At 33.7% G+C, this 18,001-nt stretch overlaps 2 protein-coding genes across 4 annotated transcripts; both read left to right on the forward strand.

Moving 5' to 3' along the window:
* Window positions 1-5,217: 5,217 nt before the first annotated feature.
* Window positions 5,218-13,289, forward strand: LOC102602476 (kinesin KP1). Of its 3 annotated transcripts, none has more exons than XM_015308153.1 (18): window positions 5,218-5,547; window positions 5,954-6,144; window positions 7,821-7,984; window positions 8,260-8,400; window positions 8,505-8,864; window positions 9,057-9,125; window positions 9,235-9,447; window positions 9,584-9,665; window positions 9,779-9,874; window positions 9,948-10,127; window positions 10,268-10,374; window positions 10,488-10,666; window positions 10,780-10,944; window positions 11,025-11,278; window positions 11,468-11,631; window positions 11,720-11,887; window positions 11,972-12,681; window positions 12,757-13,289. In XM_015308153.1, exons 2-18 carry the CDS (start codon window positions 5,973-5,975, stop codon window positions 13,001-13,003), a joined length of 3,471 nt encoding a protein of 1,156 aa, XP_015163639.1. In that variant the 5' UTR covers window positions 5,218-5,547; window positions 5,954-5,972; the 3' UTR covers window positions 13,004-13,289. The 3 variants fall into 3 exon arrangements, with proteins under 3 accessions (XP_015163639.1, XP_015163638.1, XP_015163640.1); XM_015308152.1 differs by having other exon boundaries at window positions 5,218-5,491; XM_015308154.1 differs by having other exon boundaries at window positions 5,218-5,491; window positions 12,770-12,879.
* A 616-nt stretch (window positions 13,290-13,905) lies between these two features.
* On the forward strand, window positions 13,906-17,791 carry LOC102602812 (regulatory protein RecX). The gene is made up of 6 exons (XM_006346045.2): window positions 13,906-14,057; window positions 15,587-15,870; window positions 15,959-16,067; window positions 16,416-16,508; window positions 16,808-16,895; window positions 17,164-17,791. The coding sequence occupies exons 1-6, from the start codon at window positions 13,993-13,995 to the stop codon at window positions 17,452-17,454; spliced, it is 930 nt and encodes a 309-aa protein (XP_006346107.1). The 5' UTR covers window positions 13,906-13,992; the 3' UTR covers window positions 17,455-17,791.
* Window positions 17,792-18,001: the final 210 nt, after the last annotated feature.

The raw sequence follows: 18,001 nt of genomic DNA on the forward strand, positions 1-18,001 counted from the left end.
AAATTTGACTTGCTCCTAAATATAAAATAAAATCTAATTTATTTATTTCCCCCTTAGAAAATTATAACAAGTTCAATACGTAACACAATGAAAATGATAGAAAAATAACCCAAAAATAGTGAGAATTTGAAAAATTATAAATTTTCTATCTATACATGGTGAAGAAAAATCTGGTAAAAGAAGAGTAATTGTATATTCTACAGTCATTAATAAGTAAATCATATTAATCTTTCTAATCTCTTCTGATTAATTTTTTTTTTTGACTCACAATCTAAGTGTTAACTTCAATAGCTATTTTTCTAACTCTCTTTGGATATGCTTGGACTATTATAAAAAGAAAGAACAAATTCTTTACTTAACACCTTCAGTTTAATTAAAATTAAAACAACAGAAACATGAGGATTGAATTGCAAAATCATGTTCTTTTTATTATTATTAATCATCTTATATTTGAAATTCAGTAGCCCGATATTTAGTTTTGTACCATCGCATATGACTCATTAAGAAGAAGCACTTTTTATTAATCATCTTATATTTGAAATTCTGTAGTCCGATAATTTAGTATTGTACTATGGCATATGACTCGTTAAGAAGAAACACTTTTTATTAATCATCTTATATTTGAAATTCAGTATCCTGATAATTTTATTTTGTATTAAGAAGAATATGAAGAATTTTATATACTGAGATTGTCAATTTTATTTTTTTAAAGTTACTTTGAGAATTAAAAGGTCAATGACTTTCTATACACCACGTTTATTTATATGACTCGTTACTAAAATCTCTAATCAACAATATTAGAGAAATCTCAATCATCCTATCACTTTCTTCGCTATTATGTCATGTAATAATCACTTACACTAATTCATTCGACAAAGTTATTTTGAATGCTATCCAAACAGACCTCAGAAATTAATTCAAAAATGTTGAATGCTATGAAAAATGTCTCACTCAAATTATTTGTTTTTTTTCCTTTTCCTTCTTTCTCACCAATAAGAGAATTTTTTTTATTACAAAAATCAACTAGACAATAGTGGTCTAGATGTGTGTGACACATTTGCTGGCACTTAGAGATTGTAATAATTAAGTTAGGTATTAATTAAGCAATAATTAGAAAAATCAAAGAGGAGGGCTCCACAATTGGTCCTTTTTCCCTTATATTTTCAATTTTTTCAAAGTCATTTTTACTCAATCCAAAACAGTATCAACCGACAAATCTGAATTAGTGTGACCATGGATTAAGCAAAATCTATCTCTTAAACTCACTATTACTTTCTCGATTGTGACTTGTTTTTCTATATTTGAAAAAAAAAATCAATTTAATTTTAAAATTTAATTATGTAATAATTATATATAAAATAATATTTGTTGTTAATATTATAAAGAAATGAATTATGTCTAACTCAACTTCAAATTAACTCACAAGGAAAGAATTGTTCAAGATCTAATAACCCTCGCACACGCTCGTGATCCATTTCTTTACAAATTCAAGTTCACATAAGCAATATTGGATGTAGGAGAAATGTCTGTGTATGAAAAGAGATTCGGTTAAAATCACATTCCTTAAAGTATAATGCGATATTTTCATAACAACTATTAACAACATAATTAGTAGCTATTATAGTGAGCTCGACTAGTCTGAATTTGTGCCAGAAAGTATACTCAATATTAGGTACATCCTACTTCATTTTAAGGCTCAAATCCGACACTTCTAATGAATACCTACCTTTGTACTACAATCTTTATGGTGCTACGTAATTGGTAGTGTGATGGCAATGACAAATAGATAAGCAATACACCACATAGAGAATGTTGTCATCCTTATAGCCCACTAAGATTTAGGCTGCTGTGGTTTTACTAGTCCATTGATAAAAAAGCCCATATGCTCTTATGGAAGTGGCACTGACAATATTGATGGGCCATAAATTTGGTCCATCTATGAAAATATTCATGGACCATACATTTGGTAAGTTTGCCACTTATATGCTCTTGAGCAATTTTCGCCTATTAAAATAGCTTTTAGGCTTGAGTTCTGTCTGATCAAATCTATATCTTTTTTTAGTCGATGTTGAGCCTTGTTTTATATTGTTCATGTAGTAGATATCCAAACCATAAGTTCAAGTCCACGTCAATTGTGGAAGGAAAATGTGGTCTCTTTCTATAATTTCAGACAATCTTGACCTCTTAAGCTAGTTTTGAGGTTGCTTTAAAGCCCAATAATTACTTCTTATCAATTTAACGTGTATATAAAAACATAAAATTTCACTGCAATGACGATGATAAACACCTTCTCGAAAGTCTTGTATATAGTTGGGGTTTGGTCCCTAGGAATCATTTGGAAGCATCATGCCAACATATAATCATTTTCTTCTTGTTCTCTTTCTTCTTCTTTTTTTTTGTCAAAAAGTATAGTGAAAATTAGTTAGGGGTTGTATAGTCATAATTGCCCATTGCCTGTTGGGTTAAAAAGAAGAAAGAGTGATCATCTTTTCCCCACCTAAAAGCCCAAAAGTGAAAGAAATTATTCCTTTCTTCAACTTTCATGCACTAAATAAAAACTATATAATATACACAATCCCACAAATTACCCCACAATTGCGGACTCACCTCAAAAGAACTTAAAATTAGTCAACTAGGTAAATTAAGATTATTATGAAGATTATTATCCATTGAGCATTGTCGGCTAACAAGAATGGTTTAGTTAGTTTATCTCTTTTCTTTATTTTGTTGTTGTCCCATACTATCGTACACTATCAATGTGTCAGTCTTAAAAAAGTTCGATTTAGATAAACTAAACCTCATTCGTCATATTCTTTTTCCATTTTAGCTCAACTTATATTATCACCATACCATGAAAACATAATTGTGCGTCTTTCAAAATAACTTTCTTCTATTGATTTTAGGTGTATTTCATCTCATTTTAATACCTTAACTCACCATGGTTTATCATATACGAACCGATGCATCAAAGACTCAATAAAGAGTTTGAAATAAAGTTAAGAGTGCGATCAAAGAGTTAAGTTGAACAAAGAAAAGTTCAAGAGAGCACTTTGGTGCAGTGGTGACTCCATGAACCTTTACATATTAGATCAAGAGTTCAATTCTCATGTCTTCTTTCTTTTATTATGAAATATTACGATAGGATAGTAAGTATTTTTAATTATAGATTTCTATATATGAATGAAATCGATCAAGGAAATGTTCTACACCTTGTATATATATCTAATTTGTAAGGTTTGATAGATATAACATGCAACAAAAGTAGAAATTCAACCTTATCATTCAAGAAATTAACCAATTAATAGTCAACGGACCTCATCATAATTAAGCATGATCAAGAAATCTTTTGATCACACATAATGGTGCATGCCTCCTCTTTCTAATTTATTTTTTCATCTGTCGATAGTTGTCAAATCCAATCAAATTTCTGCAGAGCCCATTTTTTTGGGCAATGTATTATTTCCATTCCCAAGAACTCGAACCCAGACACCTCTGATTGAAAATAAAGAAATCGCAAATCATTCCACCACAATTCATGTTGTTCTCTAATCCTTTCACAATTATTTTGGAAAACACACCATTAGTATAAATTAATTATTCATGTCCATCACTCTTGCTTGTTTTATCAAAAGTGAGGCCAGTAGTAATTAGCACAAAGGAGACAAGTGTGACTAAGTAAAATAACAAAATTAAGAAGATTATTAAAAGTGGTCCAATAGAGTACAGTAAAAGGTGACATGATAAACTTTTGCCTCTTTAAATCATTTAAAAAGAAGGTATCCAACGTAACGTTCATTTTTATTTTATACTAACGGACTTTCTTCTATTTATATATTCCCTCTTTTTTTTCTTCTTTCTAAATATGTTCAAACCCCCAAACATTTAACAAAAACAATCGAAAATAACAACGCCTTAGTCTCAATTAACAAGTTATGATCGATATTATATGAATTCTTACATCTTCATTTAGTCTCAATTCATATAATTACCATAACAAATAAAATAAATGTGAAAAATAAATTAAATAAATATTCATAAACAAACACAAATATTGTAATAATAATAACATTATACGTTATCCGATAAGTCTAAAAGTCTATGTCAACTAGTAAATACCACACAATGAATTTTGCCTTTTCATTATATGTCATATTTTTAGTTAAGAATTTATATGTCATTATATTTTTCTTTTATTTGATTTGTTAATGTATCCTTTTGAAAATAGTGAGTATTTTGTCTTTTCTTATGTTTAAGCACACTGTGGTCTGTGGTATTCCGTCTTAATATAAGATAATTATGTGATTCCTCACCCTGAATTTTTTTTTATATATAAAATATATTTGTTCAGAGAATCTACTAGGACACATAGTTTTTGTCCTCTCCTTTTTTAAAAATGAAGTTTCACCCACATTTCGAATGAATTTTCAATAATCTCCTAAAATTATGTTAATCTTTTAAAGGTTATAATAATCAGTGAAATGATAGGTATTTTTTTATTTGAGTCCCAGAAATAAAATTGCAATAAGATTTTTTAGAGTTATAGTTGATAGTTTTTTTTTAATTCCATCCCTACTACAAAATTGAACGTGAGAATTTCTTTTCATCCGACTTCTTATAATATTAAACATTTTAAATATTAACGTTGTACCTTATTTTAATATATAATTTATCTTAAAAAAATTAATATAAGAAATAGAAGAGTCGAAGGGCTTAAATGGAAAGTGAAAAATATCATCTGTTTGGGTTAGATCTTGCCGCCCAGTTCAACGTTCAATGGGTCCCACAGTGGAACCCACCTGTCAACACCTGAATTGCTCTCTTAGCTCGCCACGTGGAACTTCTCCCGTCGCCGTCAAAAGCCGTTAAACTCCTTAACAGTTCTTTCACCTCCCTTCAAAGAATTTCGTTATTATAAACGTTATGATAATTTAATATTTTATCGATAAGATTGAATAATATGTGCATAAAATTACACATCTTTTCGTTTAAATAATTTAGTTTTGCCATTTAACAATGGACTTCATGCTTAATAGAGGTTAGTTCTTTAGAAGCAGAACTTATGAATAATATAATAGTACTACTTTAAAAAGTAGGAATAAAACACACTAAATGATAACCAAATAAAAAGAATATTGTATGCTTCTTCAACTTCCGTGAACTTCACCGTTAAAAATAGAGTCCAATAAAGATAACTTTTGTTTTCCATTGAAAAAACAGAGTCTCTCTGTATCCGTTGCATTAAAAAAAAAAAACTCTCCCTATATTTTTTTGAATCCTTAATTACCAAACACGAGAAGCTCGTTAATTTTTTCGATCAATCAATTCATATTGTTTAGCTTTTCAGATCCAAAATTCCACAACCGTTTAATGCCTTTTAATTAATCTTCTTCTTCATTGTTCCTTCACTTTCCAGAATCCGTTGCAGACTTGCAGTTCACTTACTTTCTCCGGCGCCGGCACCGGCGATTACTCATTTTTCACTCTCTGACAGGTACACTGAATCTTCATTTTGATACCATATCAGTGGAGCTAGAGTTTCGTCTACAGGTTCGGTAGAACTTAATAGTTTTTGCTCAAATAATACATTTTCTTGAATTCAGAACCTATAAATTCAAAATTATAGCGCGACCTTTGATTGTTGCTATTCTTCACATTTTTGGATTGTATTAATGCTCAATTTCTTACTTAGTAAGTAAATAATGTGTTCTGTGCTCTGTTTCATTCGTAAAACCATAGTAAGTAGTAAATGTGATTTATGATTCATGTACTTGTAATTTGCATGAACTTTTAATGCCAATTGCTTAAGCTGTTTATACGCGATCAAAATATTTGTTAGATGTTGAATGCCATTTGACTTCTTTATATATTTATTTTTTCATATTTTGAGCCACTTAGTGAGAATTCTGGCTCCGCTATTTATTGCTGAGGGCTAAATTTCGTGTTTTGTTTAAAGTTTATTGAGGAGATTGAAGATGCCACAAGAGAGTAATCAAAATCAGAGCAATTCATTGTTCAACAGTCCAGCGAAGAATTTGAGAGGATTGAAGGGAAATTTGGGTTATAATTCAAGTAGTAATGAAGTTTCTTACACTGAGGAGATGTTCAACGATCGTGATTTAGCTCAAAGAAAAGCTGAAGAAGCAGGTACGTTAATATTATTTTTTTATAACAATAGTGTCCGGACACGTTACTCTCGGTGCATAGTATATAGATATCAGATAATTCTATCCATTATAAACAAATGAGAACAAATTACATAGGGTCATGACCTTAGTGGCAAAGCTAGAAAAGTTACTAGTCCTAAAATGTCATACTTAGATTTGAACCTTGATCATAATTAAATTTTGTAATAATCTTTTACCACTATATTAGAATATTCCCTTACGTCAAGAGAATTTAATCATTTGTATATAACAAAAAAATATTATTTATTATGGTGCATTATAGTTTTCTAGCAAGGGTGATTCAGTTGAATGAATATCCTTATCACAACTTAGCTTCGCTGGTTAGACAATTATGAAAAATAACAAGTCGTATGTATAAATTGATGAGGGCACCACGATTATACATACGAACAAAATAAACTAAGATGATTCTAAGAGTGGTACTAGTGGTGTTGTTGCACCAAGAATTTAAATTTAAGATGAAAAGGATGAAATAAAATAATTAAAAAAATAAAAGAATGTCCCTCACATCATGATGTTGTGGAGTTGTTGGGAACTTTTGAGTTATTTGGTTCACTGGTCTTTAGACTAAAAAAAGTTTCTAGTAGCCAATATGGTCCACCCCCATTACTATACTTTTGCCTAAACAAAGTTAAATTAACAAAAATTGATAACAAATTAGGATAATTAATTGTATTTTCCCTGAATGATGCTTAAAAGAAGTTGATAATCATTAATTACACGAAGGTGCACTACCAACCTTATGCTATACGACTTGAGATAAAGATTGGATCCAAATAATAAAACTCTACTTTTATGTACATGTGGGCCAAAATGCACTCATATTCAAGAGTAGTATTCAGAGGCAGATCTAGAATTTAAAGTCTGACAAAAGCTAAAGCTCTACTGAGTTCACATGAAATCATTACTTTAAAGCTAGATCCTCCTCTTGTAGTATCGAATATGTTTTGAGATTTGTTTCTCATGCCTTAATAATTGTACCTTATTAATGTTTTTTTTTAAATCTCATCTCAAATCTTGACTCACTGTCTTTTACTAGACCTCAAGGCTGGTCTATTTCAGGAGCCTCTATTTTTAGGTAGGAAAAAAAGTACATGAAAGCAAATTGTAAGGAAAAAAAATGATTTGGCCGTTAAGTAGGGCTATGTCTTATACATTATTGCCTGTCTATGAGCCCATTTGCAGGAGCCTCAGTAGCCCAGATAGTGCTTTGTTAAAGAAAGATTAATAATTTTTTAAGCACCTCCAATATATAGGTTAGGAGTTCGAGTCACGTAAAATATAACCAATATATGAATATATATGTTCATTCCCCTGAAATGGAATGGAGGTATAAGAACAATAATATTACTAATACAACAACAATGTGGGAGTGGAGTGTGGAGTCTGAGGAGGGTGGTGTGTATACAATTTTGCCCCTACCTTGTGAAAGTAAAGACGGTTCCCAGAAGCCATGTTAAACATAACAAAGAAGTAACAATAGCAATAACAGATAATATGATAACCGAATCACTAATAATACTCTTAATATAAGTTTTTAGGGAACATACCATGCATGGGGAAATTAAGCCATACAGGACACTATTAATTTACTTCTAAAATTTCTAACTAAAGTTAGATATTAATTACTTGCAGCTGCAAGGAGGTACCAGGCGGCGGAATGGCTGAGGCAGATGGACTCCGGTGCATCGGAGGTGCTCCCAAAAGAACCAAGTGAAGAAGAATTCCGTTGTGCTCTTCGCAATGGCCTCATTCTTTGCAATGTCCTCAACAAAGTCAATCCTGGTGCTGTTCACAAGGTACTTATAGTAGAGTTGAACTTCTACATATTGCTAGTATAAAATAAATTATACGCTATTGGGTCACCTAAAACATAACTTCAGTTAGTTACCATAAAGATTTTAAGTTATATACACTGATGGTGTAATTCTTTTTTACAATATCCCTTACTGTCAATGCACAAAACATAAACAATAAAATGTGGGATTAGTAACTTTAAACATAGTTTATGTCCTTAAAAGAAGGGATTCTTGAACATTTAAGCAACTAACTATGTTTTGATACCTGAGATTAGGTGGTGGTGAATTCAGTGGTCGATATGTCCTCAGAATGTGCAGCTCAATCTGCTATTCAATACTTCGAGAACATGAGGAATTTTCTTGTAGCTGTTGGCAAAATGCAGCTTTTAACATTCGAAGCATCTGATCTTGAAAAGGTTAGACTAATCAGTTTGTTCACATTGGCGCGGATTATATGTAAGTATGTTTCACATTGTTTTTCCAAGCTACATTGTATTGAGCAAAGGTTTTGAACTTGTAGGGTGGTTCATCAAACAAAGTTGTAGACTGCATTTTGTGCCTAAAAGGATATTATGAATGGAAACAAGCTGGAGGAATTGGAGTTTGGAAGTATGGAGGAACTGTCAGGATCACGTCCTGTCCTAAAGGATCACCGTCCTCATTTGGTGGTAGTGACAGTGCAGATGACTCGGTGGATGACTCCGAGTCATCACAATTCGACCAGCTGTTGGAATTTCTCCATTTATCTAGCGAAGTCTCGCTTGAAGAATCAAATGCTGCTAATATACTGACCTTCCTCTTTGATCGCTTTGGTCTCGGGCTTCTACAAGCTTATCTTATGGAGAGGAATGGAGTTGAGGACTTCCCTTTGAATTCAATGGTAGGTAAGACTATGTGTAGTTTATATAAAAACAGCACGTCCTTATACAAGCCGCAGCTTGTTAGATTGATACAATTTTTGTAAAATCTATCAGCAATCAAGTAGTTGGTATATGCATTTCATTTAGACATCTCATGTTAGACAAATTTCAAGTGTCATTCCTTCTTTTGTACTAAGGATGAACATATGCAGGTAATTGATGCTGTACTGAGGAAAGTAGTCAAGAACTTCTCGGGATTGCTGGTTTCTCAGAGCAATCAGGTAACAACAGCAACTTTATCATAGGCTTTTTCTTGTGTAATACCAATGTTAATGCCAATTAGCATTGTCACCGGATGTGGTAGATTGATAGTTACTTTGACAACTGCAGCTCAGACTTTTTCTGAAGAAAATATTGGCAGATGAGTGCAGTCCTTTATCAAGATCAGAAGTTCTCGAAGCCATATCAAACTATTTGCGCCACAGAACTAGTTTGGTCTCCAGTGAATGCATTTGTGGTGGGAAACGTGAAAGCAGCTGGCGTAATAATGGTTTTACCGCTGCCAATGAAGAAATAGTTGATGTTCAACAAAAGGAGTTGGAGGTATGATAATTTGACTACAGCAAGTTGACTGAATCATGGATAACAATTTGTTGGTAGAAAATAGTATGGAACACAAATAAACAATAAAGACTAACGAGGAAACGACTGATTCTTGTCTCGTTAATTTATCGTTCAGGAGCTCAAAATCTTTTGCAGAGAAACCAAGCTAGATGTTCAAAAGTATAAGTCAGGATGGGAAGAAGAATTTAGAAGGCTTGGTTAGTACTATGCAAATGTCCTTATTTGTACAAAAATGAATGAAACTTCTGTTCCATCTATCAACTTCTATAATCTTTTTACTGCATTTGATTCTGAAAGTGATTTTCCTCAGTGCACCATATTAAGGGACTCGAGATGGCCTCGTCTTCTTATCACAAAGTATTGGAAGAAAATCGATTGCTTTACAATCAAGTCCAGGACCTAAAAGGTAGTTTCTTCAATTCTCATATTTTCATATAAAATGTTTGTGACATGGAAATTAAGTTTTTACTTCTCACCAGGGACAATAAGAGTATATTGTAGAGTTAGGCCCTTCCTCTCAGGACCACCTGATATGCAGTCCACAGTAGATTATATCGGAGAAAATGGAGATATCATGATTGTCAATCCTCGTAAGCAGGGTAAAGATGCTAGGAAGATTTTCACTTTCAACAAGGTCTTTGGAACTAAAGTAACTCAACGTATGTCTTCATTCATGCCTCTCTCTTGCACCTTATCTCTTTTTCTATTTATAATAAGTAGCACATTTCATTCTCTTTTATCACAAGATTGAGTTTGTGGAGTATTCTCTTAATCAACATCTTTCTTTTTGCATTTTCAGAACAAATATACGTGGACACTCAACCGTTGGTTAGGACTGTCCTTGATGGTTTTAATGTTTGCATCTTTGCCTACGGACAGACTGGCTCGGGAAAGACATACACCATGGTAGTTTTAAGTGATATATTGTTTTATGGGATTGAATTTTGTGTTACTTCAAGTATTGATAACAGTATGTTGCATTTTGATATCTTACAAATGCATATATTTTATGCTTCCAGAGTGGTCCTGACTTGACCACAGAGGAGACATGGGGTGTAAATTATCGTGCTTTGCGTGATTTATTCAGCACTACAAAGGCAAGACAGGACATGATAGAGTATGAAGTGGGAGTTCAAATGATCGAGATATATAACGAACAAGTGAGAGATCTCTTAGTCATTGACGGAGCTAACAAGCGATATCCTTTACACATAGATATATTATGAATTAAATAGTAACATGCTCACCTGAACTGCAACACTTACACAGTAAACAATTCGGATTTAGTTGTCTAACCTTGACATTTCATACATTGGAAATACGAAATAACTCTCAACTGAATGGCCTCAATGTACCTGATGCTAGTCTGATTCCAGTTACATGCACTCAAGATGTTCTTGATTTGATGAGAATTGGGCAGAAGAACCGTGCTGTCGGTGCTACTGCTTTAAATGAGAGGAGCAGCAGGTCTCACAGGTACCTGTTACAAAAGCAGATAAACATTATGAACTGTTGCATGATGTTATTCTTCTTTAATTTACTTCCTACTTTTGCAGTATTCTGACAGTTCATGTTCGAGGAAGAGAGTTGGTATCTGGATCTACATTAAAGGGCTGCCTTCACCTTGTGGATTTAGCTGGAAGTGAGAGAGTAGATAAGTCTGAAGCTGTTGGCGAGAGACTGAAGGAGGCGCAACATATAAACAAATCTTTGTCAGCATTAGGAGATGTTATCTCTGCTCTTGCACAAAAGAGCTCACATATTCCTTACAGAAATAGCAAGCTTACTCAAGTATTACAAGACTCATTAGGTAGATAATGATCACTTTTTGGTCATCTTTTTCGAGTTTAATTCGTTAATGCAATCATTTTCACCTCCAATAATGATAGTATTCCTATGTCGAACTAGCTAGGCTTGTTATATCCATGCATGATCCTGCTGAAAAAGACCGAAAATCCTGAGAAGTAACATTTTTACCTTCTGTACTCCCTTACAACAGGTGGTCAGGCAAAGACGTTGATGTTCGTGCACATAAATCCAGAGGCAGATGCATTTGGAGAAACAGTTAGCACCCTCAAATTTGCTGAGAGGGTTGCTTCCATAGATCTTGGCGCAGCTCGATCTAACAAAGAAACTGGTGAAATCCGTGACATGAAAGAAGAGGTCTTAACTTCTTAATCACTGGTTGACAATACCAAACAATTTCTTGTACCTGTAATTGATGTCTTTGTGTTGTTTCTGGTTGATTTAGATCTCAAACCTTAAGCAAGTGCTGGAGAAGAAGGAAGCTGAACTTGAACTCCTAAAAAGTGGTGTAAGTGTTCGAGGGCAAGCATCACCTCTACGAACGATGAGACACATTGGTAATGGTAGCTTGAAAACGGAAGCTAATCAGCGTCCTCTAGATGACATTAGAGAGGTAAATGAGTTAGAAATCCAAGTAAAACATCACATTCACATATCATACTTGCAACTGTTAATTACTTCTGTTGTGGTGAGATAGGTAAGAAGCTGTTCATCAGGTAAACAAAGGAGGTCTCAGTTTCCCTCGAAGTTCACGGACAAGGATTTCATCCCAAAAATGCCCTTGCTCACTGAGGAAAAAGCAGCAGCCTCCTCCATGAGGAGATCACCATCGCCACCCGTTAGAAGATCAATATCAACAGATAGAGGTGCTCATGTCAGAAGCAGAAACAAGCCTGAAACATTTGAAAATCAACCCGTAATGAAACTGCCTTTTCCTGGTAGAGCTCCTGTCACCATCAATAAACCTAGTACCAATATGCCGGCTATTGTCTCTTCAGATAGAACGAGAGGATATCAGAGTTCAAGAGAGCAATCCAGGCAAGAAAATATCTCTGATGTTCTATATAGCCTCCAGAAGATGAGCAACAGGAAAATTCCAGAACATGACGAGGAGCAGTTTAAGCAAGTGCTTAATGTAAGACAAGGTGCAATCAGGAAAAGTAAAAATGAGAACAAGATCAAATCCAAGCATCAGTTATCAACTAAAATACAGATTAAATCAGATGTTTCAGTGACCTTACTTTCTGATGGATGTCATGGTGGAATGATCGATGAAGCTCAGAGAAGCGATGTTTCTGAGTCTGAAAATGAGAATGGATTTGTTGGATCCAATATAAGTGGAACCATAAGGTTTGGTAATGTAAATCTTCCAAGAAGCTTCTCAAGGAACTCCCAAAACGTTGAACGGTAAGGCTTACTTCTTTGAGAATCAACATACTATCAAACGACTACTTTTTGTATTAACTAATTGATTTCATATAGAGAAATATCACAGACAGTTGAAGCATTTCTAGCTGGTAAATATGAAGACAGACCATCAAGTGGAAACAACATGCTTCGAAATGCTGAGGTAAACAATTCATTCAATCCTGAGTTCAGGAAACCAGAAGATAAACCATCCAATGCCAATAGAATTGCTCGGAATTCAAAGGAAGTGAGCAACTCATTGGCTCCAGAATTGAGAAGAAGCAGATCAACACCACGCGGAAAATTCATGTTTTTGCCCTGAGAGAAGTTTGATACTTATATACTACACATCATTTGGATCAACTAATTTGGTAGTTCTTGTACAGCCACTTAATGCATTTTGGAGCATGCCCCTCATTACTGAGAAAGTTGAGATGGTTGTTGATGTCATTGAGGACTTCAACCACTAATGTATCCTCAAACTTCATTTGAAGTGATATATATTGCCATGTATTTATTAATACAAACTGATAAAACTTTAAAATATATGTAAAAAGTTGTTCTTTGTTTGGATATTTGGAATGAAACATCAAAGGCTTTTGTGTGGATATAATGAACATTCGAGTTATATTCTCTCTGTGATACTCTTAAACAACATCTTTATACTCCATTTGAACAAGAGACTACATCAAAGCAAACTCAACAACTGAGTATTCATTAATTTATTAATTATTACTCTATTTTTATGTAGACTTAAATATATAATTTTTTAAAAATAAATAATTTATGTTCTAGTTCACGGTTAAAATTTAAATTTCGAAATTTTAATTGTGTGACACACAGATGAGTAATATTTAATCACAAAAGAAAATGTAATTGACGAATAGTAGTACACTGTTTTTTTTGGAAGATATCTCTTTTTGACATTACTATTTAGTAAATAGTTTTATTTTTATTTTTGTTGCAGCTTAAAACCATTTAGACAACTTTTTTGGAACAAATTATTTTTATAATTAAAAAACAATTTATAATGATCGAAAATTGCGTACGATTGAGCAATATATTAGCAAATATTAGGAATTTCCGGTGTCTCTGTTTCCAATATTTCAGCCAAATATAAATTCAAGATTTAAACTTTATCCAGTTAGTTTATTGATTTTTTCATGTGCCAGAAATTAGTCACATACTCCTTTGAGACATATATTTGTGCAAAAAAAAAGCAAAGTAAATGCATAAAATACTGTTCAAGAGTCATTTTTGGCACTTTTACCAAATAAAAATGTACCAAGCCCTAGCTCTGGGAAACAGAACATGGCACTTTCTTTCATAATTAAAGCTTCAATCCAGCTTCATTCTAGAGCCATTATCATCCCCTGGTTAGCAATTTCTCTCACTTGAGAATTTATATTAAATTCTTTATACTAGTAGCTGCAACTATGTTTACTAGAGTTCTTCTGTCATGTTCACACATATTACTGCATTTCTTGATGTTATAGAATAGTATTTTTATAACCTGACATTTCTTTTAAGGCTTCTGTGATTCTGTAAAGTGGGTTGGTTAAGCAAATATTTAATTTTTATGGCAAAAATGACTATAGAAAAGATAACAGCAGTTTATTGTCCAAATTGTTGAAAATGGGTAGTTGTGTTATGTTGGGTTTTTAAGCAAAGGTTTGATCTTTAGGACAAATATGACCATAGGAAGAGATTACAGCAGTTCAGTCTCCAAATTCTTGAAATGGGTTCTTGTGTGAGTGGATTTAGTGAAGAAAAGGATTAGTTTTTTTGGCAAAAATGACCACAGAAAAGATAACAGCTGTTTATTGTCCGAATTATCGAAAATGGGTACTTGTGTTATGTTGGGTTTTTAAGCATAGGTTGGATCTATAGGAAAAATATGACCATTGGAAGAGATTGCAACAGTTCATTCTCCAAATTCTTGAAATGGGTACTTGAGTGAGTGGATTTAGTGAAGAAAAGGTTTAATTTTCTTTAGCAAAAATGACTATAGAAAAGATAACAGCAGTTTATTGTCCAAATTATCGAAATGTGTACTTGTGTTATGTGGGTTTTATTAGAGAAAAGGTTTGATCTTTAGGACAAATATGACCATAGGAAGAGATTACTGCAGTTCCTTCTCCAAATTCTTGAAATGGGTACTTGTGTGAGTGGATTTAGTGAAGAAAAGGTTTGATTTTTGTAGGCCAAATGTGACAATCGAAAAGATTATTACAGTTCATTGTCCAAATTATCGAAATGGGTACTTGTGTTATGTGGGGTTTCTAGAGAAAAGGTTTGATCTTTAGGACAAACATGACAATAGGAAGAGATTATAGCAGTTCATTCTCCAAATTCTTGAAATGGGTACTTGTGTGAATGGATTTGTGAAGAAAAGGTTTGATTAAGTTCTTGTGTTATGTGAATTAGTTAAAAAAAGGTTTGATTTTTAGGGTAAACATGACCATTTAACTAAAAGAGTACCGCTGTTTATTCTCGAAATTCTCAAAATTCTTGAAATGGTTACTTGTGTTACATGAATCTGTTAAGCTAAGATTTGATCTTTAGAGCAAATTTGACCATAGAAAAGATTAGGGCAGTTCATTCTTCAACTTCTCGAAATGAGTACTTGTATTACGTGGATTTGTTAAGCAAATTTGAAATTTATTTTGCAAACGTGCACATAGAAATGATCTAAGCTGTTCGTTCTCAAAATTCTTGAAATTGGTACTTGCGTCTCATGGTTTGGCTAAGCAAATCTTTGATATTTAGGGCAAATATGGCCATGAAATATAGTACAGCTCATACACAATTTATTGAAATGGGCGTATAACTATGGCTGGCTTTGTATGTATGTTAGTCCAAAAAAATGGTTTGTTTTAGTATGATATGAATATATAATTATTAGGGTGCAGAAGTTCAGTGCCATAAGCTGCTCCCGAGGCAGAGATTATAGCGCTTTTCCAGTCAGGCACATTCCCAAGAGATCTAATGAATGCCAAGAGTCAGAATCTGCTTTGCCAAAAAAGCACTCTTTGGACAGAGAAAAACATAGCTTCTTAAACCGGAATGTTCAGGAAACTGAATTTTCTGTCGGTGGAGGGTTGAAGTATGGAGATATACCTTTTCATTCCAAGTCTCAAAATCATAATCAAAAGCTTATCACCAGCCTAGATGATGAGGTTGAATGGGGTATGGTTGAATTCATTCACATCTCTCTGTTGTTTCTACCTGTAGTGGAAACTCAAATTCAAATAAGAGGCTGAATATGGAATTTCAGGGAAGGAAGATGAAGTTGATGAAGATTTTGTACTTGAACACGGTATAGCTGAAACTGATAAAGCTAGGCAAGATGCTGAAACAATCGCAGTTCGATTACTAGCTTCAAGGTTAGAATATTAAATGTCTCGTCTCTCTCTATCTGGTCGTTATTATTTGCTGTCAACTATTATTAGCTCACTGTACTGATCTTACTTGCAACCTGAGTGTTGATGACTCTGACTCTCTGAGTTTTATACTAGATGGATAAAACATTCATCTCCTTAATTATATATGGGCATACCACATAGAGTTGTGTGAGCATTGATTTCACTTAGAGAAAGATGTGTGAACGATGAAACTGTTTGACCTTTGTTGATGCACATGAGTTATCTTTCCAACCATTGAAGCTAAGAATTGAGGCCCTTAGACTGATGCAAAGAGAACCACTTTTTGATGCATGTTTTTTTACTGTGCAGAGCACTTACGGCTGTAGAACTGAAGAAGAAGCTCCTGGGAAGAAAGTTTACAGTCAATGTTGTTAATGCTGTAATAACAGATTTCCATACCAGGTAAATTAAACTGGAATCTTGATGTTCCCATCATAGTTGTCAGCCGTGTCTTCGATAATACAGAAATGTTATTTCAAGTCTCTGTTACATTTTGGCTATTGGTACTCATTTGTCACTTGTTCACCTACATTTTTCTATTGGTATCTAGAGTGAAGTGCTACACTTAAACTTGCTAAAGGGTAAATTGAAGAACATAGTGTGATGGGTTTTACATGTCATTTATGAGTTCGTATTTGACTGATCCATCTTAATTTCATCATAATTGGCCTCATCTGGATCTGTTCTGTGTGTTGCTCTAGGGGTTTAATCAATGACGGTCTGTATGCTGAAATGTTTTCTCGGTCCAGATGGTCTTCCTCAAGTTGGGGTCCACGACGAATCAAGCAAGTAAATTTTCCTCTTTGTGAACTGCTTCACTAATTGAGATTTTGAGCCTACTTTTTTTTCTTTTGTGTAGAGTCAATTGGTTGTATGGTTAATAACATGATCCTCACCTACAATTTCTCTTTTTTTCCCCCTTCCAAACTTGGTTTTCGTCAGGCTAGTGATGTGTAGTAGTTGCTAAATCACTCGTTGAAATACCCCTGGATAATCAGATATTTTCCTTTTCCCCGGGTTTATGCCCATTGAATGGCCTTGTCATTGTTTTGTTTAGGCCTTGATCAAGAAGGGTGTAAGTGAGGTGGATGCAGACAATGCCATAAAAATGGTCTTCAAGAACAACGAAGCTGGTGAAGAGCAAGAATCAACAGAATCAGGACATGCTATATCAAAACCTTCTCTGGATCAATTGTTTGTCCAGGCATCTAAACAGTGGCTTAAAGGGCAAGGCGTGCCTAGAGAAAAACGTAAAGCAAGGATTATTCGTTGGCTTCAGTACCGTGGCTTTGATTGGAGCGTGGTTAGTTTCATACTTAAGAAGTTAGAATCCAGCTATCCTCAATAGAGCCCATTTACTCAGTCAAAGGGATTATAATGATCTGTTTGATGTTGCCTTAGCTCGACGAGGTAGACAAGAGCTCTTCCTGCTGTAAAATGTCCCTTAGTGGAAGTACAAGGAACTGGATCGGTTATTCGGTCTATTTTTGCCATCTCAAAAATAGTTTTAAATGTTAAGATCAACACAGAAAGCAAGAGCTCAAAAGCCCTAAAGTCTTGTTGTATCAGGAAGTGAGCAGTTTCACTGAAAGTAAATTGTACTGTATTGTGCCACATTAACCAGATTGTAAATAAGAATGCTTCCATTTTCAACTTTTATGTTTTACCCCCGGGTTTTGATCTTGTGATAAGAGTGCAAACTTGCAGTGTGATGTGTGGATTAGACGCACGTCATGAGATTTGAATCCTTCCATAGACAAAAACTTGATATGTAAGTGGAGAAAAGTTGAGGGGCGAGCTCATTATCTGTTGAGTTTCAAACTATGTGCCACCTGTCCTCAGGATTTCTGGATTATCAAAATAATTCAACTTCATGTTTTCTGCATATTTTCATA

Source organism: Solanum tuberosum, unplaced genomic scaffold (assembly GCF_000226075.1).
Source record: "Solanum tuberosum cultivar DM 1-3 516 R44 unplaced genomic scaffold, SolTub_3.0 scf00076, whole genome shotgun sequence".
Taxonomy (NCBI): Eukaryota; Viridiplantae; Streptophyta; class Magnoliopsida; order Solanales; family Solanaceae; genus Solanum; species Solanum tuberosum.